We start from the raw sequence: 25,791 nt of genomic DNA, 5'->3' as shown, positions 1-25,791 counted from the left end.
GAATTTCGGTATGTTATTTGTTGTTGTTTTGCAGGCACGGAAGGGGATTTCTGCTGGCAAAAGAGGTATTGGTTTTTTTTTCTAGTTGTAATGAGTGTATCGTGATCAATTGAATTTATACTAATTTTTTTTAAGGGAACCAATCACTGCTGGACTCTTAGCTTTTGCATTGCATTGTAATCAAATTAAATATTGTGGCGAAAATCAGGTAGGCACTCTTGCACTCTTGGTCAGCGGTTGTATGTCAAATGCAGCAACACCCTGATGGTTTGATGGTTTTTAAGTCTCGCACCAAGTATTTGAGGTCTGAGGTTGGAGTGGGGCTCCAGCTCTTGGCTAAGTAGCCTGACTCCTAGGTGTTATACACAATTGTGGTCTCATGCACACAGAAGCCCTTCAAGCTAATCCTGCCAAGCCCACAGGCGCCCCAAGCTCAGTGTGAGCATGGCCGACAAAATGTAAAGATTTGTATGGGAATCCCGATAAAAGGCTTAAGACTGTATCTTTTAAACCCTTGACAACCATAGAATTGAGAAATGGCTCAAATCGCGTCGGATGTGGAAAATAATCACACAGGTAGAAAGCTACCCACAATGACAATAAGGTTAGGCTTTCTAAGTGAGAATTATTTCATATAATTATCTTCTTAAGCTTTTTATCTGGATTCGCATACAAATCCTTACATTTTTGTAGGCCATGCTCACACTGAGCTTGGGGCACCTGTGCCAAGCCGACCACATGCTGGAAAGGTCCAACCACAACACCGGAAACACTCTGCCCTACTCTTTTCGAATAGTGTGTGGAATTAATGAACAAGGGGGTTGTGAGACGGGATCTCGGGGTTATCGTCCTTATCCAAGAAGGATAGAAAGTCTTCCCATTTGCAAATGTAGTTGCAAAGGCAGCACATTTCTCCCCAGTTGTTTTAAAGAGTGTTGGTCCGGCCGAGGGTCGAACCCCCGACCTCCCGCACGGAAGTCCCGTACACTCTCGATTGGCTGCGTAGTACCGGACAACAGCAAAATTGACCCATTCACTCCTCACGGGCCCCAGGGTGCCCCGAGTTGACGAGTAAAATCGTTTGGCGCCAGGCGGGCGTCCCAGGGGTCAGTGGGTTTAAATATCAAAATGTTTTCGCCCAAATAGCTTGTCTTGGATTTCCAGCTCTACGATTTACTTACTGCCATTTTTGATGTCTTTTCCAGGTCGATCGCCGCTAACATCCCGTGATCCAACAGATGCAAGGAATTTCGTTACTGACCAGCGTTCAGCAGCCAGTCACAGATCCTCTCCTCGCCTATCGACTAAGCCCCACGCAGGTATGGAGCGGTTTGGGTGTTAAGGAATATTTCTTCCAGCCGCGAAAATCCCGTTTGTTTGTTTTTCCTGTTTTTTTTTCCAGGTTCCTTGAAGGAAATAATGGATGAAGAGCTTGCACTGGCGCTCAGCAGAATTGACAACGTGAGGGGAAGCCTTTTGAATTCACTTGATTTTTGTTGTTTCGTAGAGATGCTAACACAAGTTAGTATCACCCAACTAGTGGACTAATGGCAAATCCTGCATTTTGATTGGCTACGCTACTAGAGGACTATCAGTAATAGTCCTCGAGTAGCGAAAAGCGTGACGCTTTCTTTCCTTTCATTCCCAAATAAATATTTCTTCAACTTGCATTTGCTACCTTTGCTATTGCCTTTTCTGTCCGACTAGTTGGGTGATACTAAAACGCTTCGCCTCATGGGCTATTGACCCGTAGCCCTTGCGGGCAACGGGTCTAATCGTTTTAGTATCACCCAACCAGTCGGACAGAAAAGGCAATAGCAAAGTTAGCAAATGAAAGTTGAAGAATCTACTCTACTCTAAGATCTACTCTGTTTTTCGTAGACTTGTTTGTTTGTTTGTTATTTATTTGTTTGAGCAGGGTGACGTTTTGGCAGCTATTCAGCTGATGTGGACCTGCTATACCCACCCACCCATATACTCACAAAGGATAACCACAACAACGGGGACTCCATCCTCTACTCTTCTCGAATAGTGTGTGGGTTCTTCAACGTCTCACAGGGAACTTTTGAACATGGCAGATATTTGAGTCGGGGCCTACGGTTTATAGTCCTTACCCGAGAAGACATGAAAGGCTAATCCTTAGCTATTTTAAGATCCTTAGTTTTGATTCGGCCCAGGTTCGAACCCACGACCTCCCCCACGGAAGCCTTGTACTCAACCAACAGAGCCACCGGTGTACGGTGTAGGGGTTTCTTTGTTTAAAGAACGCACGAATTCAAACCAGTTAGAATTCGTGCGACTGATCGCAGCGACAAAATTAGCGAAGCAAAAGCAGCGATGTCGCATTTTGTGTACACTTCTGGCAACAAGCCGCTGCGACAAAATATAAATGAACCAATGAGAGAGCGTCATATGGTCCGCCATATTGAATTAGAAAACTAGTTCACATTCCCCCTCATGCGAGATCACTGCGTGTGCACCGAGCAGGCGTCGTTTAGCAGCGACTTGTTTTGCAAGGAGTACACCCAGAGCGACTTGTCGCCTTGTGTATCTCGGTCTTTATCATTTTTCTTCATTTAGTGTTAATGCCTTTAAGTGCCCCAGCCCTGTGATCAAAAAAATGACATCCTTTCTGTCTTCAGATTTTAAAAGTGTGTTTGCTTAACACGTTACTGACAAAATTTTGAGCTTTGACTTTTATCCAAAGGCCGTTTACTTTGAGTGCAAGTTTTGGTTTCCTCGGTCCGCCATTACTCACGTTCAAAACTGACCGGTTAGACCTCAGAGGGCTGGATCCAGGGAAAAGTGACGTCAAATGCTCAGAATTCCAGCGTGTGAATGTAACTTATTCTATATGCAAAACGAGAGTTTAAAAGTGTGAACGCTCAAAACTCCCTTGCTGCATATTAATTCGGCCGCGTACACATGCATAGCATTATTCTTCTGAAAGCCAAAATCAGCAATTTTCCCAACAATTTTTTTGGAAACCCTAACACAAGTAAAATTAAGTTTGTGGAGTTATTTCTTCTCGTTTCCTGTTTTTTGCGAGAAAATTACGTTCGAAGTTGGGATTTTCTCGCTTTTTCGCCCTTTTTAGTGCGCGCTCAAAAACTAAATGAGCAGCCTGCTGTGACGTATTGGAAACAGAGGTTTCGTAATCAAGAGGAACAAGGTTAACATAAGTGCTGCGGAAATGTTTCTTCGAGGACTCAATATTCACGACAAACATCAGTCAAAACACTGCTTCTATATGGGGCGCTCTGGCATGTCTTCCACATATCATACGTCATAAGCTGCAAAAATGATCGCTGACTCCTCCATTCTGAGCCGCAATATGCTGATGGCTCAAAATCGGAATAAAAACATTATTTTAGGTGGAAAAACGACGCTTATGCCAGAGAAAAAGTTGAGAACATTATTGTGCATGGTCTCAAGTGTAAATAAAAAAATGCTTATTTTTTTACCTTCAGTTCCCCATTAACTACGGAACCTTTGACGTCATTTTCTCCTCGATCCAGCTCTCTCAAGATCTTAAAGTTAGTAATGGTGGACCATTAAATAGGAAACTAGTTAACGTAAACGGGTGTCTTTTTGAAATCAAGTCTTAAAACTTTGGTCGCTTAGTGCTTAGTTAACATAGTTTTGAAATCCAAAGAAAAACAAGAATTGATGTTTTGGTCACAAGGGCACTTTAAAGAGGTTTCCCTTCTCTGATCATTATTCTGTTATTTTTTTTACCAAGGCGCCTCGTGAGAGCGACCAAGACATTGCTACCAAGCTTAAAAGAAAGAAACTCTACGAAATGTTTCCAGGTGTCGATCCTGTGGCTTTGGAAGAGGTTTTTCAAGCCACTAGGTAACTCATTCCTTTCTGGCTGTCTTATTGTTTGTTAATTAATCAATTAACTGACCGACGTATTCAATGGGCCTTATTCGCGCAAAAACAAAAGTATTGAATCCCTCGGGACTCAACATGGCCTTCGTGTAATTAAAGCCTATGGTGATCCTTGCATACGGCGAGAGCTACTTGAATTTTAATTCACCAATCAGAATTCAGCGAGCGGGAAAAACTGTGCTATCCGACGTCAGGTCAATTGTTCGAAATTACAGGGCCAGAAAACGATTTAAAAGATTTTGTGGCAACCTTTTTGTCAACAAACTTTCGCGCCAAAACTGGGTTGCCAGCGTGCGGCGATCCAAACGTCAGCTGTTGTGCTTTTTCAAACTAATTTAAGACGAATTCAGTGCAGTATTTTCGAATAAAGTGTAAGAAGTCGTCAAAACTGTATTGGTAATGTATTTATTTGTGTTAACTTCGCACAAAAAGACTTTGATGGCGTCCTTTTGACTGGGTAGATCGACAACAACGTTGTTTACGCACAGAAGTGCACCCGTTTCCGGTGAAAGGGCAAAGGATTGACAGGATAGCACAGTTTTGACTGCCGCATGCACTGCGGGCGCGGGTTCCGTATGCAAGGATGGAGTGTTGTCCTAATGGGCCATTTCCAAGTTGCTGTTTGTCTCGGTTTCGAAGGGAGTCTTGGTGCTCAACTATTGTAAGGGAAATGAGTTGGATTTTCATAAGAATACGCAACTCATTTCCATTTGAATGGGTGTGCACCAGGACTCGCTTTGAAACTGAGCCATACAGCAACTCGGAAATGCGGTATTCGATTGGCCTTAATTCGCCATCACCCAAACATTCATTTGAATTCTTATTTTTTGGTTTTTTGTGGCGTAGTTATGCCTTGGACCCGGCAGTTGAAGCCGTAAAAGCATCTTGCAACTTGTCTGAACGGGCAATTCCCAGTGTCGTGGTCGCATCCGGGCCCCAGAACCGAGTCACCCAAGAAGACGTGACCAGAAAGGTAATGCGTGACGCGTAACACAATGCTTGTGACAACTTCCTGAGGTCCTTTTTATTAGAGGAGTTGTGCATATTAAAATTGTTATTTTTTTTAAACTCTCTCTTTACACCCCCACTTTTGACCTCGCTATCTATCTTTGGTACTTCGTAAGAACTCGTCCAACTCTTCTACACGTTTTAGATTTTGAAGTCTGGAATTGTCTTCCATCTCAAATATCTAAGCTGTCTAAACCTGCCCTTAAAAGTCAATACGCGAAGCGCTTTTTGCAGCTCTGGAGGGCGAGGAGGACTACATGGAGATATATATTCTATTATCTAAAACAAGTAATTACCATGAGTAAGTGGAACGCTGCCGAGAGGTAGAGAATGGATCACATGCCATGCGCAACAATGCTGCCCTTGATAGTGTGGGCGCAACTCAGAAAATTTAGAGATTCAGAAATCCGTGCATCTCAAGTTCACACAATTAGAATGGCTTCTTCGTAACCTCTGAAGCAATTAACCTATATATAAAATAAAATTAGGTCTTGGACTCGTTTACATTTACTTTTGGCTATCACTGATATGTTTTTAGCTTATCTTGTCGTTATTAATAGTGCACTGTTAACTTACCTTTGTAGCGCTGTCTTAAGCTTTCTAATTGTGTTTATTTTTATTCCTTTCTTGTTCTTACATTAGCATTTGCTAAATGCGAGTTATGTACTTGATTAATTTTCTGTAATTAGTGGTTTTTAAAATCAATAAACAATAAACAACAATAAACTTGTGCGATCGATAATCTTACGGGAGATTTGTCTTTTCCTCACAGGAAGCCGAAGAAGATTGGAGCTGGCCTTTTGTGGATGGTAGGAGGTGTTTTTTTCTTTCTATTAGAACAATATTCGGTTGTTCCTTAAAAGTCGTTTAATAAATCATTTACACTTCTTCCAGTCCCAGAGGCCACCCGGTCAGGTGATGCTGAGGGCCCGTTCCAGACTCTTGAGGCTCCTAGTTACCGGGATTTCCGGGCGGAAGCGTATCAGCATCACAAACTGAGAGACGAATGTTTTAAGAAAGCTGCTCTTGCTTTCTCCAACAAGCAGGGACAACTGGCTCAGTTTTACGCACAACAGGTATCTGTCAATGCTGACTTTGAGTTACAATCTGTACTCTGAAATGGGGTCGTGTCGTACCTTATTGAGCAGGCTTCAGGATTGGCCAAAAGAACAATAGAACGAACAAAGATAACAATGGATTTAGCAAGGAAAGCGATATGAAGTACGACACTTAACGGCCAAAGAAATATAGCTTTCAACAAGAGTTACAATCCTACCCCAGAAAAGAGATTTGTTTAGTCCAAAAAGGCGTTTCTTCCAGTAGTAGGATTTTGAGAGAGCTTTGAATAATGGAGTTTAGTAGTTATGTGCAGATCTCAGTCGAAACGAAAGAAAGAAATGATCCCCTCTAGTCTACTGACTTATTTCGAAAATTTAAGCAATTTTTTTTGTAGAGATACCAGAAGAATTCAGGTGGCTTCGACTGTGATTCAGGCTCCAACGGGATTCACCTGAAATTTTCAGTTGTCTCTAAGAGACATTTGCATAAATAAGTACAAGGATCATTCCTCTGTTTCGTCTATATATCACGTGTAGCCCGCACTTCAAATATATATATTTCATTCATTGAGTCCTTTTCACGGGAACACATGATCCCAATAAATTGACCCGGTTGCTTCCAACTGTGTAGCTTCATAGCTCAGTTGCTAGAGCATTGCACCGCCATTGCAGAGGTCATAGGTTTGAATCCCGTTGGAGACACCTGGATTTTTCATGTGTTTTAAGAGACAATTGCTTGAATTGTTCGAACATGTGCGAGGATCATTTCTTTCGTCTGCAGCCGTTTTTTGGATGTCACGCAACGCGTGACGTGACGAGCCGCGTGACGCAACGCCTCAATAACGGCTGCGAAGGAGACTAGTCTGTTACGAAGTAAACCGAGAAATGTCTTAGATCTCTACGTTCTGTTACTTGTCTTGTTCTCCGCCGTTTTTTGGATGTCACGAAACGCGTGACGCCACGCCCCAATAACGGCTGCGAATAAGACTGGTCTGTCCCGAGGGAACCGAGAAATTTGGTTTCTTTCCGCTTATATTAAATGCACGGTCCCACATCATAATTATCTTGGGGTCTTTGCATTATCTGCAGGAAGAACTTGAAAGCGTTTGTCGTGTTAGTAGGGAAACGCTTGGCGTTTTATGTGATGTTTACGTCCTTTTTTTATGTTAGGGCCGTGTACATACACAGAAAATGAAAGAAGCAAATGCAAGAGCGGCAGCGTTGATTTTGGATCAAACGTAAGACACGTGATAAGATCTGGAATGCCAGGGTTTTCTTCCAATAATCAGACCCTTGCCCTTGGATTTAAATGCATGGCATTGTGTTTTTTATTCATGCGTTTCTCTTTTGAAATTGTGGCACTTTTTCATCAGGCGTGTGGCGTGAGCATTTGTCCAGCGTCTGGCCCGAGCCATTTTGCATCGCTGCATTTTCCCGAGCCTGCAATTTTCTTCATGATTTACTTTCAGTTTCCTTTGCATTCCCTGATAGGCTTGGATAAATTCTGCGGCCAGAATTTCGAGTAGAATAAGCGATTTTTAGGCGGGCATTCTGCCGGCAGAATAAGGCATATTTAAGCAGTTCTAATTTGAGCAGAAAGCTTTAAATTAAATATAAAAAACAATGGAAAGTACCTTGTGTTTGATTTAATTATTTGACCTGAAGATGAATTACAATTTTGCTACGCATAATTAATATCTAATTAGTTTCTGGGGGTTAGGCCCAGCTTCCCTTCTATATTTGCGAAAAGAAATACAGGTCTGAAAGGCCGAAATTTGTTTCGGATACCGAGCAGAATAAGAGTGTTCGAGCAGACTTTCGAGCAGAATAAGCAATTTCTACGAGCACTGCCGGCAGACAGAATAGGGAGTTTAAGAGACCACGACGGCGACGGAGACGAAAACGTCACTTCATAATATAAGTTTGAGCTGTTTTAAGTATTTCATGATTATTCCATCTTGTCTATATTATTCAATATGAGCGAAGTGTCCTAAAACTGGATTGGTACGGACGGATTTGAAGTAAAGAGTGAGACTGAAATATTCACGGTAGTTTGTCCACGTTGTCGTCAAAACTTTACAAATTTGGTCATTTCACGTAGTAGTTTTGACGAGTATGGGAGAGAAATGTTCAAAAATGCGCGCCGCACGTGCAGCACGATCATTTTGGTTCTTTTTAACAATAATATCACTGCTTTTTGGCGTTGTCTTTGCCGTAGCCGTCGTAATAAGCCATTTTATGCCGGAGCAGAATTTAACCAAGCCTAGTCCCTGACTCGCACGTGTCACGTGACGTTGCTTTCATCATGTAAGGTGCTATCTTGTACCTGTCACTCGTCTCATATATTCGTTCCAAGTAGTGATTAAGTCTACCACAGCCTTTCCTTGTAATTGATTTTACTATTTTCCTCTTACGTGTGGTCTCTTTATCGTGTCTATAGAAACGAAGGAACGGACGAGAATACAATTGATTTACACGGTTTACACGTAAATGAAGCAATTGAAGTTCTGCAGAACCTCTTGATTGAAAAGTCAGGTATGTTTTAACTTAAAAGAGCATTTTCTCTTTTTACATTGACAAGAACCGAAATCTTCATTTTATTTCTATATATGTGGTCCGCCAGAGGAGAGTTGACGCATATAATATTGCTATGCTTCTAACAACTCGAAACTTCAACATTCCTTAAGGCTCCCCTCTCGGTACATAAACTTTAAAGTGAAATTGAATCCCAAGTGTTGTCTTGAAATGCTCCATTCCAACTTAAGGAGGTCCTCAAAAAATCCCTGTCTGGTCACTATATGCAATCTATCTCCTTTTCTTTTTCCTACGGATTTGTGAATAAACAGTCATTAACATCAACATTAATCTATAAACGAAGGTGTAAAGCCTAATTCACCAATTCACCCCTTCTACTTGCCATTAAAAATCATGCTTAGCTTTTGTGGTCATTTCATTGTGAGCTATTAGTAAACAAAAAAGAGAAAAATCACCTCTTGACTTTGCGACTCGCAAATTATGCGTTCGGCAACTTAGGCACCGGAAAAAATAGAATTTGAAAGCTTAAATTCCTCACCTTACTCAGGCCAAGGTCAAATCTTCCCTCCCCGCCCCCCTGCCCCCGCCCTGCGTGCACCGAAGGAAGTCAGACTCTTGGGGTATGCCCGGGGGGATGTTGAAGTTTCGAATTGATCGGTATATTGTTGTCATAAGAAGGGACAATTAACAATTATTCCATACGCGCGCGTTGGATATGAGATGGTAAATAGCCAACGAGGCGCGTAGCGCCGAGTTGGCTATAACCAGTCTCATATCCAACAAGCGCGAATGGAATAATTGTTTTATTAAATTCCTTCAACTCCAAAAATTTGGAAGTACGAAATACGAGCGGAAAAAGCGAGCAAATCCGAGCGAAATCGAAAAAAACTTGATGAGAACTGATGCGATGTTGTGTAATACCTTGTTGTCAGACAGACGCAGGCTCATCACAAAAACATTTCTTGCCTTTTCGCGTACTTCTAAACTTCGGAATTGATCCAAACTTTCCACAAAAAAAGTTTTTTTTGTCCTTTTTGTCTTTATTCAAAGAGAAATTTGGCATTCCGACGAAAACATTTTTAGTTTAGCAACGCTTAACGCAATCATTTACCATATAAGGTCAAACCAAGGTATATGAGCTGATAACCGAGATTGAGTGAACCAATCAGAGCACGCGAAATGCATTATCCGAGGTTGAGAATTTAATAATAGGAATTAAACCATGAGCTTTGTTCCTAGATCCAAATGAAAGTCCATCCAGAAAAGGTTCCAATGTTATTTCAGTGATCACGGGACGTGGGAATAACAGCCGCGGAGGAAAAGCTCGGATCAAGCCCGCCATATTGGAATATCTCAAGAAAAACAATTACAGGTAACTGGTAGCCTTAATCAAATCCTCTCCGTGGTTTTAGACCCGTGAAGTGTGCAAGAAAACCCTCTATTAAGGCTCTTTTGTGGGAGTTAGGCCAGTTGGTTTTCACTAGCGACGCAAAGATCAGCAGAAGCAGCACACGCAGGCGCATTTACTTGTTGTTAATTAGTGTCTATTGTTCGAACAAAAGGCTCTAATAAACAACAAGCTACTGAGTTTGCGTATGCTTCTTGTGCTTATGCTTGCGTCGATAATGAAAACCAGGCTTTAATGAGGGGAAACAGGTGTGCACTAGTGAGCGGTGTAGATAACTAGGAAGAGATACTTATTGTCCAGTAGGACAAGGGGGTCTGAGGCTAGCTGTCCATTTGGGGTCCTGACAGCCAATAAAAATGTGAGCCTCTGCTCTCTACGGCTGGTGCGTCTCCATCACGCCGGTCTTGCCAGGGGTATGGCTTCAAATCCCGTTTAGGCCATGAATTTGTCTGTCTTCGTAAAGAGCATTTTTTTCAGTATCAGGTAGTTTTGTCACTAATCGCAAGAGACACAGAAAATAATGGTGTAATGTACAATTGCTGGTGAACGCCGAACAAAGAACCTAATGTGATATCTTTCGTTTTTATGAAAAGCCATAACTTTTGTATGTAATCTTTATTCTTTTGGTCTTGAAGCTTTGTCTTGCTGTGTGGTTTGGTCATTATGCAGTGAGGTTTTGTCATTATGTGGAAGATGTTGTGTTATTATGTTACGAGGTTTGATGGCTACGTGTTGCGTTTCCATCATGATGTGTTGAACTCTTGTTTTGACGGCTTGTGTTTACATTTTATGTGGTGAGGTTCTTTTATGACGTCGAGTTTCTCCCTTTATGTGATAATAAACACAGCACGTCAAAACAAAACCCCAACACATCATGATGGAAACAACATGCACGTAACCAGCAAACCCCGTCACATGATGACAAAACCACACCACGTAATAATGTTGCCAAAGTACACTATAAACAAATTGCGATTTTGAGACGGCAATACCACATTATATTGACGGCTAGTTGGGAGAAAATATATTCCGTACAAAACGACAAAGACCGAAAGAATGTAAGGTTTTCGTCCACCAAAAGGGTGATGATGACATAACGTGAAAACCCGGCATCTATTGCCAGGGTTAGGAGCTCACTTCTAGAAGCTACGACTCGTGTCCATTTTGACAGATCGTTTTCTCAGATCCGGGGGCCAGTTTCTCCAAAATACTGAAAACTTTTCACGCCTTGAAAAGCCGTTCACGAAACTGCCAGCCACAAAATGATTGTGGAGTTTGATGAGTTCTGACAAACAAGAAGAAACGAGAATTTATGTTTTGGGACTTTCGAGATACGGACCTCTGGTCGTTGTAGATTCGTGTCCGCTTTGTGTTTTTTTTAGTTTAAATTACGCACATGTGATGTAAACGGGGATAATGTGCGTTGACTGGCTAAGGGATAAAACACTTCGCAGGAAAGAGGTGATAAATATAGACGGTCTGACGAAACGACAAGTGCAAGGAAAGATTTGGAAATTGTAGACTCTTGTTCCAATGTTTGATTCTTGTCACGGTGTCCTAGTCAAGGATCCTGTCAAGGACCATTCCCAAATTGTAATGTGTACCAGAAAGAACAGAGGTGGCGCCGTGGTGAGAGCACTCACCTCTCACCGATGCGGTCCGTGTTCTATTCCAGTCTTGTCGTCAAATGTGGATTGAGTTTGTGCGTTCTCTACTCTGCTCTTAGAGGGTTTTTCTCCAGATAAATTGGTTTTCCCCTCCCCTCCCTCAAAAACCAACCTACGAATAGACCTGAGTTCATTTGATTTGATTAGAAGAGGTGTCCCCAGTTAGTGTCCCTGTGCTAAATACAGTTGACGCTTAAATAAAGTTCATTATTGTAACTACATCACTCAAAGAATTGCATAATACCATTTGTTCAAGTACGCAGGCTAATCATTGTCTTGTCTTCGTGTTCATGGGCCAAAAGATAAATTTCACATCGTGGTTGTGATCGTCAACTTGCTTGCTTACTTAGGGTTAAAATCTGACTGAAAATGTGTTTTAATCTGTGTAGAGCTCTTATGCTCAGCGGTCTTACGTGTGACGCATGTCACCTTCTAGACCGTCTAGACCCTCGTGATCATTAAAAATCTGAATGAATATGTGTTTTAATGTTTGTTGAGCGCGAATGCTCAGCGGTCTTACGTGTGACGCATGTCACCTTCTAGACCCACGTGATCATGTAAAATCTGACTGAAAATGTGTTTTAATCTGTGTTGAGCTCGTATGCCCAGCGGTCTTACATGTGACGTATGTCATCTTCTAGACCCACGTGATCATGCATGAGCCCCGTAAGTTAATCACCTGGAATATTGACAAAGTTCGATTCCAGGTGTTTTTTTGGTACATTGCCGCCTTGTTTGGTGAGCAAGGATGGTTTAGCGCTGATTGCACTCATCTCCCATCAATGTGGCCAGGGTTCGATTCCGGACTCGTGGCCAAATGTGGGTTAATATTTGTTGCTGGTTCTCTACTCTGCTCCGAGAGGTTTTCTCTGGGTTTTTCGGTTTCCCCTCTCCTCAAAAACCAACATTTCTAAATGAGTGGCGCTTCCAGAGTAAATGTCGTTCGTTTGTATATTTCTAAAACAATGGATAGCGTTGAACGCGCGCGCTGATTGGCCATTCAAACCCCGGATATCTTTTGTTATTATTCAACACATTGTGACAATGTCTAAATATGGTCATAGCGCGCTCAATATTCGTCGTGTGTACTCAACGTATATCCTGCGATATACGTAATTTTTTGTGTCGCTTAGAAAAATGGTAGTTTTCCAGCTTTTTTTTTTTTTTTTTTTTTTCAATAAACGTTGAAAATTGTGCTTTGTTATCAATGTGTTGAATAATAAAACAATTATCATGCTCAGTCTTGCGGAATACCGCCTGATTTTAGTCAATTCGGCCCACGGCCTCGTCGGCTAAGTATCAGGCGATATTCCGCGCGATTTCGCAGGATAATTGTTAACCATTCACCTCCGAGGAGCTCGCGCGGAATTTGCGCCCGAAAATGTTATAGTCTTTGCAGGAAGAAATGGGTTAAAATCATCTTTTTGTGCTTTATTATCTCACTGTTTTAGTATATACTAAAACAACTATTCACCTCAGTATCGGTAAATATCCACCACTAGCCACCTCCACTTCGGTGAATGTTTGCTAATTATTATTATTGTAAAATTTATTCATTTATTTATTTATTTATTTATAATAGCCCACTTTCGATATATTAAAATTCAGTCCTAAACAAAAGGCATCATATCGAGGCTCTGGGGAATAAACTCATACAACTCCTTATATTTATTCCCCAGAGCCTCGAGATGATGCCTTTTGTTTCGGACTAAATTTTAATATATCTAAAGTGATCTATTATGAGATGTCATAAGAATTATTTAGAAAGCTTTGTTTCCCCTCTCTTTCGATGTTTTCTTTTTCGTTTTCATAGGTATACGGAACCACATCCAGGCCAGGTGAACGTTCATCTTTAGCGTGAATATTTTACAGTTTGTCTGAAGACATTTTTAACGTAATGAAACGGGATCAAATCCTTTACTTTAAACCGATTTTTATATCTTCCCGGCTGGCCGGCTGTAAATTAGGTTTTTTTTTCATTTTTACAGTACATACACGCATAACTGGTTGTCTGATAAGAAAATGAGCCTTGATTAACAGGGCCTCCACAGACGAGGGAAGTTGTTATCGACAATTATTGCCAGTCGACAACTTAACAGGGGCACCCATATAGTTCAAAACCATTAAACATAACACTGTCAAACGTATTTTAGTATTTAAACGGTAGATATAGGCATATTTTTATCCCCTAAATTTTTTTCATCTGTTCGGATTTCCTAGCTGAAATTCCAGTGATCCGAAAATTATAGGTATCAAAACTTACCTTTTCGAAAATTTCAGCCAAAAAAAAGGCTCCCGAAAATTCTACGTGACCTTTTTAGGGTAAAAATCCGTTGAAAATGAGCAATTATACCATTTTTTAGATGTTCGAAAATCCTAGGAGAGGCAAGCAAGCAAGAAATTTTACAACAAATGTTCCGAAAATTCTAGATCTCAAATCGTCTTCCGAACAGTTATTTTCCGAAAATTTACGTTGGGTGCCCCTGGCTTAAGGACGGTGCCTACTAATTCAATGCATTTTTTGCGTGGCTTATGAATATGCTGGAAAAGCAAATCTTAACGAGTGTTACAAAAAGAAAATTGGCGGTAACCACGCATTTTTCAGAGATAATTAATCAGCATATTTGTAAAAAGCTTTAAAATACAAAGCAATGTATGGCGTTCTTTCCCAAAATGAAGCTCAATTATCCATGAAAAATGCATGGTCAGCCCCAATTTTCTTTTTAGATACCAAGGACAAAACGGCCGAGACTAGTTGTTATCGACAACTTTTTAGCTGTCGATAACAAAAAGTTATCGATGATAAAACATCTTGCGTGTGAATCAAGTTAATCAAGCCGTCGACAACAAAGTAGTTTTCCTCAGGGCGTCCACAGACGAGGCAAGTTGATAGCGGACGACTATTTCCCGTCGACAGCTTTATTGAATTGACAACTGTTAGTGTTTATAGGAAATGCGTTTCTACATAGTTTAGTATGTTTTTCGGGAGCCTAAGCAAAGAGAGACAATAAATGAAGAACCGCCGACTTTAAAATGAGTTTGTGTCCCTACGAAATCATAGGCTAAGTATTCGATAACACACTCAGGCGGCAGAAAGGGAGTTGCCGATAACAAAACGGCCGCGTCTGTCATCAAATGGAGTAGTTTTCTTTTGAAAAGGGAAGACTACTTTGTTGTCGACAGCTTGATTTTCGCTATTTGAAGTGTAGTCGTTGATTCACACACGCAATGTTTTGTCATCGATAATTTTTTGTCGTCGACAACTAAACGATATCGATGACAAATTGCCTCTTCCGGCTGTGGAGCCCCTAAGTTTCAAGGGCACCAAACGAGCATATTCAGCCAAAAGCCTTTGAAAGACATTTCTAGGCTCCTGGTCCTAACGCCGAAATTTGTAGGGAATGATGTCTTCATTTTAGAAGTTGGTAGCTGAATGGTACCTTCTAAGAACTTCCAACCGAACTATTTGCTCATCCGAAACTGGTACATGACCTTTTTAAGTGCCAAAAATTTCTAAAAAATACCCCTTCGAGTCTTTTAGGTGATGTTTTAGCAAAGAAATCTATAGCTGTCAACGTAGAACCGAAATTCTTAGAACAGATTGACTCTCTCGAACACATATTTCACCGAAGATTATCGTTAGGTGCCCCTGAAGTTGCGAATTGACTACCTCCTCTTCTCCTTTACAGCTATTCCCAGAAATACAGGATAATGAGATGCAGATTGTGTAATAAACGAACTGCCCTCTTTCCCTTCTCTTCAATTTTCTCAATTACTTATCTGCAGAAATGTCACCCACCCTAACTCTTCGTTTTGTTGCAAACTGGCAGATAGCGTTTAGCCTTCCAAAGACACTTTGTGGTGTTTATCGAAATCAGTTGAGCTTGCATCTGATTAGCTGTATCTCTGGAATAACTTGTTTTTGTAAGTAGCTCTTAGACTCACAATTATCATTTTGTGGAAGACCAGAGTGATTCAAAACTACCGGTTAGATATTTTAAAATGAAATTCATGATACAACTTAAAGTTTGTAGTCCTGGTAAAGTTGTTCTCTTAACAGTGGTTTTATTTAGATGAAACATTTCCTTGAATTAAGGCTTATTCAAATTATTACTCTCGCCATTCAATTTCCTACGGATTACGTCCGGTGGGCTGATGGCTGATCTCTTGGGCTTCTTCTCCCACTCCAAAATCTGTGCAATTGGCGTATGTCGCATGAACTCTATTTTTGCCAATCTTTGTTTTTCCTCTGCTCTTTTTCCTAACCCTCCATAAACCAGCATTTTAAAAGATTTACCTTGTTAAGGGTTGTCCGGGAGGGTTGTATTCATCAATGGTGATTCGGGAGTAGTAGACACGAACAGATATCCAAGTCGAACCTACCACCTTCCGATTACAAGTTCGAATTTTCTTCCACTGAGCTGCAGGAGACTCGTGGGGGCGAAGCCATTGAACTGTAGGTTCTGGTCATAAATTATCCTTCTACACTACGAAGACTGAAATTTTCAAAAGTTCGTGGTCTTAAAGTGTTATAAAGGGTGATCTGTTTCAGTTATCAATGGCGTTGCTGTTTTAGCCCGGTCATGGCAGTTTACGCCTAAGTTAACTATTTGTTACAAGTAAAATGCCATTTCGATACAGCTTGTTTTGGGAAAATGAGGCTATATATTAGACAGTTTTCAGATCATTTCTTACTCGAAGCTCGAATTTTCGTCATTCCGTAACTTGATATCACACAGGAATAAGTCGGTCACCGACCTTCACCTGGCAAAACAATAATCTACCAATGCGTGGTTGAAATTGATTTCTTCCGTGGTTGATGACAACATTTGATCCATAACTGTTCGAAAGGAAATTTCTAGACAAAAATGAACTGCCATAATAGGATTATGTAGCCAATGAATCTCACCAAGAGTCATCCGACAACCGAATTACATATACTCTCAGTTCCGCGGGGTTTACTTTAACAGCGGGGAGAAAGTCTATGACCGCTATATTGCGGGTGCCCCGGTCGGAAAGAATTGAAATATTTATTTTTATCACTAGGCTTTGGGGTATGTTTGGGCAAGATTTACGACGTTTATTTCCCACGTTCCGTGAATTACTTTGTCATCTCGGAAGTCCATCTTTATTATTTTTCTGTAATTGCATTCTTTCCATTTTTTTCTCATCACACTGAAGTGATTAACGAGATTTTACATAAATCACATCTTGTATGAAGACCGCAATCTCAATCTCTCATTCTGTCATTTCAACCTACGGGTAAATTTTAATTAGTTTTTCAATACCATTACCAAGATCATGTCATGTAAACAAGAAGTCGATCGAATTGAACTGACATCGTGGATGTTCATGAGACTAATACGCGCTACAGTGCGCGGTTTTGTTTGATACTGAACGCGTTTTAATGAGCAAATAAGTTACGTTCTGGATTTTATAGGGCGAATTGAAACTACCAGTACCGCGCTTTTGGACTGTTAAACACTGAGTTGTTATTCATTTCTACAGAGATTCAATATTCCTTGATAGAGCTCGACTTGTTTGGCCCTGATCCATTATTGAAGCTATAGCTTGTTCAGTCCAATCACATTGTCTGTAAGTCCTCCATTTATGGTTCAGCCTTTTTGTTGTAAATCTGTTTGTTTTCAATTTACAACATGTGAAATTCAACTTCTGGCTTTAATGGTCACAAGGAGAATATTCAAAAAAGGGACATCGGGAATCGAAAAGAAATGAGTTTCAATCGATACAGAGAACACCAGTTTCGAACATTCCAGGTAATTCCATGCCCAAGCATCTTGGGCTGGTAACTCCGCTAATCAGTGAATTCGTGGGCTCGTTGATCTCCAGTTGGAGTGCATCACGGATAAACACGACAAACCAAAGAGAGAGAGAGAGACCATTTTGAATATTTAAAGCCGTTTAAAAGTGATTTTCAAATCGTGATATGTATTTGTATGCTCTGCTTAACATTCGTGTTGATTCTGCATTTTTACTTTCGTTTCTTTTCTTCTAAAAGTTCCATGCATGAGGTAGCGTGCTTTCAATAAATGCACTGCAATTTAACTTTTATGCATCAGTTGGTGCGAACAATGCACAATTCTCCCTTTGACATGGTGTAAATTGTTTTTGGAGCTCTTACGAAGTTTTTTTGTTGGAGTAATGAATACGTTTTATTACTTTATTAGCTGTTAAGAGTTCTCCGCCCTTTGGATGAATGAATCGTTTCCACCTTAAGTCGTAAATTATATGCGATTCATTGTACGTGGGACTTTGGAATTTCTAGTTCTTTTGGCCACGGATGATTTAATTTTGAACAATGTAGCAGAGCCTTCTCACGTGTTTGTTGCTTTCCCAGGCACGTACTTGAGTCGATTCATCCAGAACTCTGTTATACAACAATAATCTACGCAGGACTTGAAAATTCATTCGCTGGCGCGTTATGTTCGCGGTTATTTGCGCTCTTGTCGTGATTTAGCGGGGTTTTTTTGCCTTAGCAAACTGAAAGTAGTTCTTTGTGGATAAACTGACATCAAGCATTGTGTCGGCTCTTCATTTCCCCGCCTACTTATTACCCAATTGTTATGTTTACACGTTACTCTTTTTGTGATAACTTTCTCGTGCTTTTCAGCTGTAACTTCCTGTGTGCAGTCATTATCGAGAAATTCTCCGCCTTTTTATAGCTTAAGCTGGAGCTGAATGCGATCTGCAAGGTGTCAATTTGTATTCTTCATACCACGCTCTATTGTAAAAGAATTGCTATGATCAATACAAACGTGTTCGCTATACGCCTCGTAGCACAAGCCAATCTCATTGACTTAAAGCAAAGAAAACGCCGGAACTTCTTGTTTTTGAAAAGCGGAAACATTTCCTGCTGCGGTTTTCAAACTCTTGTCGCGTATCTCTCATCAAGTCACTTGTACAAGATATAAGTGATACCCAGAGCGGAACAGCAGAGAAATCCACCGAGGGTTTGATGAGGTCGCGAACGTGAACTGGGCAATTATTTGTAGAACAAACATTTTCTTCCGCAAACAACACAGAGGTTGAACGTTCAATTCGCACATCGAGCTGTCAAGTGATTTTTCCAGCACTGTACACAGATAAGTGGCTGTAAATGCATATTATAGCTGAAGAATTAAACACGTCTGATAACTAACGCCCAGTTTCGCCTGCACAAACGCAAGCATTTCAAAACTCTTTCCGAGTTAAGACTGGCCATTGCTTCTTTCACCGGCTTACTTCCTTGTCAAGTCTTGGGTAAGTTAGCGATTGCAGTATTTTATCCATTCGCTTGGTATTTATTTGACTTTGTTTGAATCTAATATCAATACGTTTTTATTTCACATGATTGTTATTAGCAAACTTGCATACCTTTGATATTGGTTTCCGTCAGCAACCTGCATAAAACAAGGCTTCAGTGAGTAAACTTGTCCCATTTGCTTCAGATTTCGTCCCAAGCTGTCCAAAGATGCTCCACATCGGCACCTGGTACTCCACTCGGATTATTGCTATCACGTTCCTGCTGTCAAGCCTATCACTCGGTTTCTCAGCAAAGAGACAAGATTATAAGGAAAATGCACGATCAAATCCATTACATTCTAAGTCTTCAAATCCAGCAAACCTGCTGAAATCTGCAGTGAGATCAGAAATTTGCGAGGGTTCTAGTCCGCCGATATTGCCCCCGAGTTTCATACTGCCAAGTTTCTACCTATGGTCAAGGCGAGCTATGATGCTTTTGCAGATCTTGCCAGACGGCAGCATAAACGGAACTTTGACGTTCGGTCCATACGTTAAGCGTTTTCATTTTCCTTCATTGTTCTCCAGCATTTCTACTGATATAACGGTCTCTTTAATTCTTTCCAAGTCACTGATCTTCTCCAATGCAAAAGCTTTGCAACATGTTGCGTGCAATAATTATTCAGTTCTTCATGCGCCGGCGTAAAGCGCGCAATTTTAAATTTAAAGGTTAAAAAGCCAAAAGAGATGAAGAAGATCAAGTTTATTAAACTAGGGGCTTCAACGTTATATTCCTCGATTACGTGGGCTGAAATAAATCTCATAAACATGGTTATTAGGAAGTGCTTTGTATTTGTTTTTTGGCTTTGGTTGCGCTGCTTTTGCCGGCTGTAGTCACGGTCTTCAATATTTATTATGATTCTACGCGGATCTCATGGTTTCAACGAAGAAAAGGAGAGCAACCAGGGATAGAAGACTAGGTAAGGCACCCAGCGTGTGTTGTTTATTCCCCCATTGAGAAGCAAAGAAACGTTATAAGATAGAACTGCAAGGAGATGATCCCTTAGGCAGCCTTTACGTAGTCAATCGCACTCCTTTGTGATAGCTTTATTTTTAAACTCGTATAGGGAAGGTGTTGCTTTCACTAAAAGAAAATTAAACACAGTTTGGGGGGTTATTTGGGAAAGAGTTGAGTAATTAATCATGACGTCTTTAGACGATCTTCAATTAGTCTTTTTTTGTCGTGTCCCAAGTGTCCGTTCTCTTCTCTTCACTTGTGTTAATGTCACATATGCATAAACAATTATAACGTGTCATGGACTCTGTAACTGACGCAAGTCAGTAAAGTGAATATGTAGAATACCGGTATCCTTGGTTGAAAAATCATTGAACATTTTTTAATGTACAGCAAATGAAGCACACCCGTTAATTGGATTATGTGATGAGGAAGAATCTTGGTATTTTATGTTTCCTTAACTTAAGTGTCGGCCTCCTCTTAAGTCAGGCGGCATTAAGTTGTTTTGAATACCGTTTTTTTTTTTTGTTTTTTTTGTTTTTAGTCGATCACTGACCAAGACTCTACGTTTTCGAGAATCGCTTTCCTCGTAACATCTTGCACTTGCACGCACTCAGCAACAATTAAAACATTGCTACTAATTAGTAGCAGAGATAAATAAAGATGATGAGAAAAATAACTGCCTGAAATAAATATCCTAAACGGATCCGTTGAGTAGCTTGTCGAAAAATGCGCATATTGGTCAAGTGTTGTTACTGCATGATGTTACTTTAAGTTAAACGCTTACTTTTAAGAGTTGAGCCTCTGTCATGCTTTTCAGTCAAGCAGTGTTAGTATATCTGCACACCAAACCTTTTTGTAATAAATGTGATTGGCTCATTTCCACGTCACAGTTTCAGTTCTTGAACGAAGTTCTTACCAACTACTGAATGTTGAAACCCACTAACTGTCGCTTTTAATACTTGCACAGAATGCATCTTTGAGCGGCAGAATTGAGAGTAAACCCATTTATTGTAAGAAAATCCATATTCAGTCATTTGTCTCAGTTGCCTTTTGCGTTCCTGGCCCCTCTTCATTCAGGCGTTGTCCAGTTCGGCCAGTTCTCTCACAATTCTTATCGCTACGGAAAATTGTCCTTGAAGAATGAAGCTACTACGAGCCGGATCCCTTCGCAGTAAACCTGAGAAAAAGTAGTTGTTATTTACTTGTTCTGTGGAAGCTTAGATACACTTGGGTGATAAATTCAGGTTATCTTTTTGTATTGAACTTTTTTGACGAAGGAGATTGGTAGTCAAGTATATTGGATCTGAAAAAGCAAGTTTAACTTTAGACTAGGGCACGAAAAATCATCACGGAAGCGAATGACAGGGCTCATGATGCTCAAGATCCGGCCCGGCATGCGAAATTAACTGGAGGTTGCTATTTCAATGAATTTTAGTTATTCTCGAAAATGCTCAATCAAGAAGATTAAATTTGATTTCTTTAATTCGCTGAGGAGGGCTTTTAAATTTCCAGTGTCAAGTGTTGAGTACTTGGAAGTTCTTGTTCTCATAAAATACGCATGACAATAAAGCATCAATTAAATCGAGGGGCTTCTCATGAATATAGGGCCTGGACCATTCTGTGGTTCGGCGAACCGAACAACTTCCTCACGTACTTTATGCACTTGTGTTAGGCTTCACATGGTCGTGAAATTCTATCATCCGTTTCCTAGTGGAGAATCATGTATGTTTTACAATAGCAGCTCTGTTATGCTCTTCTTAAGCAAGAAGTTGGGGTACAACAGTTGAATGCAAACTACCTTTTGGCTCATAGCCAAATCGGGGAATCTTACTTCTTTACTGTTGTTAATGCTGTTAATTTTCCTTTTATCGATATTGATTTTTTTATCTCTTTTCCTTGTGTCAGCCAAACTGAATATCGAAATAGTTGGAAAGTGCATGGTACGTCTCCAAGGTGTTGTGAGCCAGCGGTATCTCGTCATGGAAACGAATGGGACACTCGTCAGTAAGGTGTGTATTCTACTGCGAGTAACGCACACGGATTCTCTCTATTCCCCAGGAATCCCTGAAACTAACAAATGCACAGAAAATCCCAACATAACCTTCTCTTTGAATTTACGATTATCGTTAAAACGCAATTTCCTCCAAAATTGTGATTATAGTTAATTTAGAGCACTGTTCCCCAGGACTTGCTGTAAACGGGCAAGGTACAAAAAGAATTACCCATGAATCGGTTTGAAAGCAGTGCTTCTGGCTTCCTATCACTTGACAACTACACTAACCTTACAATTTCATGTTTATAAGCGTCTTGTAGAGGATATCACTACTCAACAATGATTAGACCTAAGCCCTTTTTTTAAAGTGTTTATCTTTAACATGAAGTTTGGAAATCGATCTTTCCAAATTGTTTCTTAGCGAGTGATTGCGTAGATGTATGCATCAATTTAAATCTACGCATTTTAAGTTCAATTTGAATTCAAGCAATCAGAACACTCCATTTCCGTAGGCCAAAAGCGCCTAAAATGAGTGTATAGTACTACTCGCAGTGAAAAGAACAACGCCCTTTTGTCACCCCACAAATGCGACACAAGCCAAGCGAAGAACTTTTTTATCAAATAGCCGCTTATCACTTACAGCGAGTGTTTGGCCTGGTCACTGGGTTGCAATATGTCTTTTCAACTTTCAATCCTGGATTTTTTTTGGGCTTCTTTGCAAATCTATCAAGACTATCACCGAGTCTGAGGTGAATCAAATTATGCATTTTCTTTAAACCAATCAATTTCTTCGTCTTTTCCCTCGACAAAACCGCTTGCGGCCATTTTGAAAAAACCGCTTAGGTGATTATCGCGTAATAATCACCTCAAGTGCAACCAATCAGCTCAGAGCATTTTTATAAATCACCAATGTATTTATAATATGGAAAGTCGTTTGCATATATTAATATAATGCTCTAGGGATTTGCAAATGATGAATATAAGGGCCTCTTTACACGAGCCCGGGTTGTTTTTTACCCCGGGTTGAATCACCGCGGCGGGTAACCCTTTTGCAGTCAAATGTTTAGAAGTGTTACATGAAAACAGTAGTCAAACCGGGTCAGCCCCCCTTGCCGGGTAACCCTCCTCAAGACACGGGTTGACCCGGCTAGAAGGGTTGGAATATGTAGAACATCTTCGTGTAAACACTGGCGTATCTGACCCGGGACTGTTTGAACATCTTTTTTTTCGCGGTTCAGCGTTCTCGCCCATGCGCAGCCTGTACCAAAATGGCTGATTAACACAAATTGATGATTGTTATGATTGCATAGTTCGTCGCCATTTTCCTCACTGACAAGTAGTCACTAGCCCTTTCAACCCAGCAAAAGGGAACTGACCCGGGTCAGCCGAGAATGACCCAACCCTCACCCAGCTCGGGCTCATGTAAACGTAATATTCGACGCTTAACTGACCCGGGTCGGTGTCCAACCCGGGCTCGTGTAAAGAGGCCCTAAAAGGCCACGTTGGGCCCACCCCCTACACTCTACTCTAGGCCGCCGTTTAGTTTAGGTCTAGCGAGCCGCCCTCCCCCCCCCCCCCCCCCGGGAGGAAACCGGGTTTCTTTTTGGAGCGATTCCCCGTACCTTATTTACATTTCATGAATAACAATACCCAGCGCGGAATATTATAGCCTAGCTCTGAGCGCGCCGAGCACCATAATTAAGAAAATATGGTAACCCATCGATACAAAAAATTTTGGTTTCATAGCCAGGACGTCATCGATCGTCCGTACGTACGTACGTCCACCCCTCCATGTATGCCAATGTGACCAGTATCATACTAGTTTACAGCATACATCTTTGATATTAGACATCCATATACCTGTCAAAACAAGGCACCCGCTGACCAGTATCACGTGACCATATCGCGGCCTTGAACTGACAAAGTTTTTTTAGCACGATTCCTATTTGCTGGCTATTGACAGTGGACTTTTCGATTCGCTCGCTGAGGGTGTGCTTGTTTTTAATTTAAAACTCATGCGGTTCAAGAAAAATTCATTGCAAAACTGGTGAATTCCAAAGTAAAGTTCACTCGCAAAACCGACATCGTACTCATCGCTTCGTGATTCGTGCGATATCGGTTTTAAGCGTAAAAGGTACCGTGGAATTCACTAGTTAGGCAATGAACTTTTCTATAGAAGAAAGCAAAGAAAGTGATTTAATTATTAAAGCAGCAACCGGAAACGTCAAAACGTGGATAATTCTAAAGGCAGTAAGAATAAATAACCAGGGAGCTCCGCTTTTAGGCTTGGCTAAATCTATATATTACTAATTCTCAATAACACTCTTTTAGGCTGAACCAGACGAGGAGAAATCCATTTTCACTTATCAACTCCAGAAGGACTTTTATACTTTTAAAAATGGCAAATATTTCATTGCATTCAAGCAAGGTGGAAAACTAAAGAGGGTTAAAGCCAACGAAAGCGGCAGAAACCCCAGGAAACATACTCGGTTTGTGTTGTTCAGTAATGGCCTGTCCAGGAAAAGAAGATACCCAAGCCAACTCTTTGGGGCTGACATACAGTAAAGAAGCCACGCCGCTGACAGAAAATATCTCAGTTTAGAACTTTTTATTTTTCGTTATAAGTCCAAATCGATGATAATCTGCGAAGGAATTAAGACATCAACTTAGTTGAATTGTGTCATTGGCTACAACCATTGCTTTATGACTCCTTAGTTGTCATTTAATTGGACAGAAATTATTTTCAACTTGGCGAGTCGTTAACTGAAGCTTTCGACTTTTGATCAAAGTTTTTTTGGACAGCGAGCAAGCTCTCCGTCCCGCAAAATGTGGGGCAAACGAATAGAGAGCCATCTCGTGTGTTACATCTCGGATTTCCTGTTCGCAGACTCCAAATATATCATTTGCGTTTCGTGGCGGCTTTATCTTCGTGATTTGCTGAAGCAAAAGCGTATTTGTTGTACACTGCCGCCTTTCTGTAGAGCAGAAAATGTCATTAAGACAAAGAGTATACTTTTATTTAAATTTACATTTTACCGTCACGATGTAATGTTAGGTCATAGTAAATGATGATGCTTTACTTTATTTATGCAACTGTAAAAAGTAATGGTTAACGAAATAAATTATTGTGGTATACCCATGATTACTGAGTTCTCATTTGTGTTTTTCTTTTTTATATAATTATTTGAAGGTGATTTGATCAAACTTTTGTCTTGTTTCGTCATTTTCATTTCAAGTGGCGATAATTTTATTGTTTCCACAAGCAAAACGATAATTTCAAAACAGCAAGCAACAAGCCCTTCTAAACCCGCCCTTTTAAAGTGGTACTATGACCAAAAAATGAATTCTTCTTTTTCTTTGGATTTCAAAACTATGATAACTGAATAATAGGTGACCCAACTTAAGATTTGAAAAGGAAAACTGTTTATTTTAACTGGAATTTTCCTATTTAATATAATGGTCCGCCATTACCATCCTGGGAGACCAAGGGGCAGTCAGTCGAGACGGGACGAGAATCGGGACTGGCGTAAAGTTTTCAAGTAAGGCGAGAAAAGCCTTACTTGAAAACTTTACGCCAGTCCCGATTCACGTCCCGTCTCGACTGACTGCCCCTGGGTCTCCGGCGATGTCCATTACCAACTTTGAGATCTTGAGAGAGCTGGATCGAGGAGAAAATGACATCAAAGACTCATCAGCTGAATTATGATGCAGCACGGGAATTTCGAGCTCTCAGACTTTTAAAGTCGTGTTTTTCGTATGTAATAAGCTGCGTTTACGCGCAGAAATTTTAAGCTTGTGAGTAAATGACGTCACTTTCCCTAGATCCAACCCTCTGAGGTCAAATCAGTCAGTTTTGAGCGTGAGAAATGGCGGACCATGAAATCCAAAACTTATGCTCAAAGTAAATAGCCTTTGGATAAAAATCAAAGCTCAAGATTTTGCCATTCAGGAGTTACACAAACACTTTCAAA

The 25,791-nt window shown here is 40.6% G+C and overlaps 2 protein-coding genes across 5 annotated transcripts in view; both read left to right on the top strand.

The window, feature by feature from the left end:
* Nucleotides 1-15,665, top strand: part of LOC138017690 (NEDD4-binding protein 2-like) — a 33,539-nt gene extending 17,874 nt beyond the window's left edge. Inside the window, 11 exon segments of the mRNA XM_068864707.1 lie at nucleotides 35-65; nucleotides 1,206-1,319; nucleotides 1,403-1,461; nucleotides 3,743-3,855; nucleotides 4,741-4,867; nucleotides 5,675-5,711; nucleotides 5,797-5,978; nucleotides 7,131-7,198; nucleotides 8,401-8,495; nucleotides 9,735-9,867; nucleotides 13,384-15,665. Of these exon segments, the coding sequence (XP_068720808.1) occupies nucleotides 35-65; nucleotides 1,206-1,319; nucleotides 1,403-1,461; nucleotides 3,743-3,855; nucleotides 4,741-4,867; nucleotides 5,675-5,711; nucleotides 5,797-5,978; nucleotides 7,131-7,198; nucleotides 8,401-8,495; nucleotides 9,735-9,867; nucleotides 13,384-13,426 (1,002 nt within the window). The 3' untranslated portion in view covers nucleotides 13,427-15,665.
* A 1,836-nt stretch (nucleotides 15,666-17,501) lies between these two features.
* On the top strand, nucleotides 17,502-24,962 carry LOC138015911 (fibroblast growth factor 2-like). 4 transcript variants are annotated; one of them, XM_068863038.1, is made up of 4 exons: nucleotides 17,502-18,830; nucleotides 18,932-19,363; nucleotides 21,733-21,836; nucleotides 24,152-24,962. In XM_068863038.1, the coding sequence occupies exons 2-4, from the start codon at nucleotides 19,042-19,044 to the stop codon at nucleotides 24,383-24,385; spliced, it is 660 nt and encodes a 219-aa protein (XP_068719139.1). In that variant the 5' UTR covers nucleotides 17,502-18,830; nucleotides 18,932-19,041; the 3' UTR covers nucleotides 24,386-24,962. The 4 variants fall into 4 exon arrangements, with proteins under 4 accessions (XP_068719139.1, XP_068719138.1, XP_068719141.1 ...); XM_068863037.1 differs by having other exon boundaries at nucleotides 17,503-18,830; nucleotides 19,019-19,363; XM_068863040.1 differs by lacking the exons at nucleotides 17,502-18,830; nucleotides 18,932-19,363 and adding an exon at nucleotides 19,373-19,789.
* Nucleotides 24,963-25,791: the final 829 nt, after the last annotated feature.

Source organism: Montipora capricornis, chromosome 9, assembly GCF_036669925.1.
Source record: "Montipora capricornis isolate CH-2021 chromosome 9, ASM3666992v2, whole genome shotgun sequence".
NCBI classification, from domain to species: domain Eukaryota; kingdom Metazoa; phylum Cnidaria; class Anthozoa; order Scleractinia; family Acroporidae; genus Montipora; species Montipora capricornis.
Note: the sequence above shows the minus strand (reverse complement) of the source record. Positions and strands in the feature narration are given on the sequence as shown.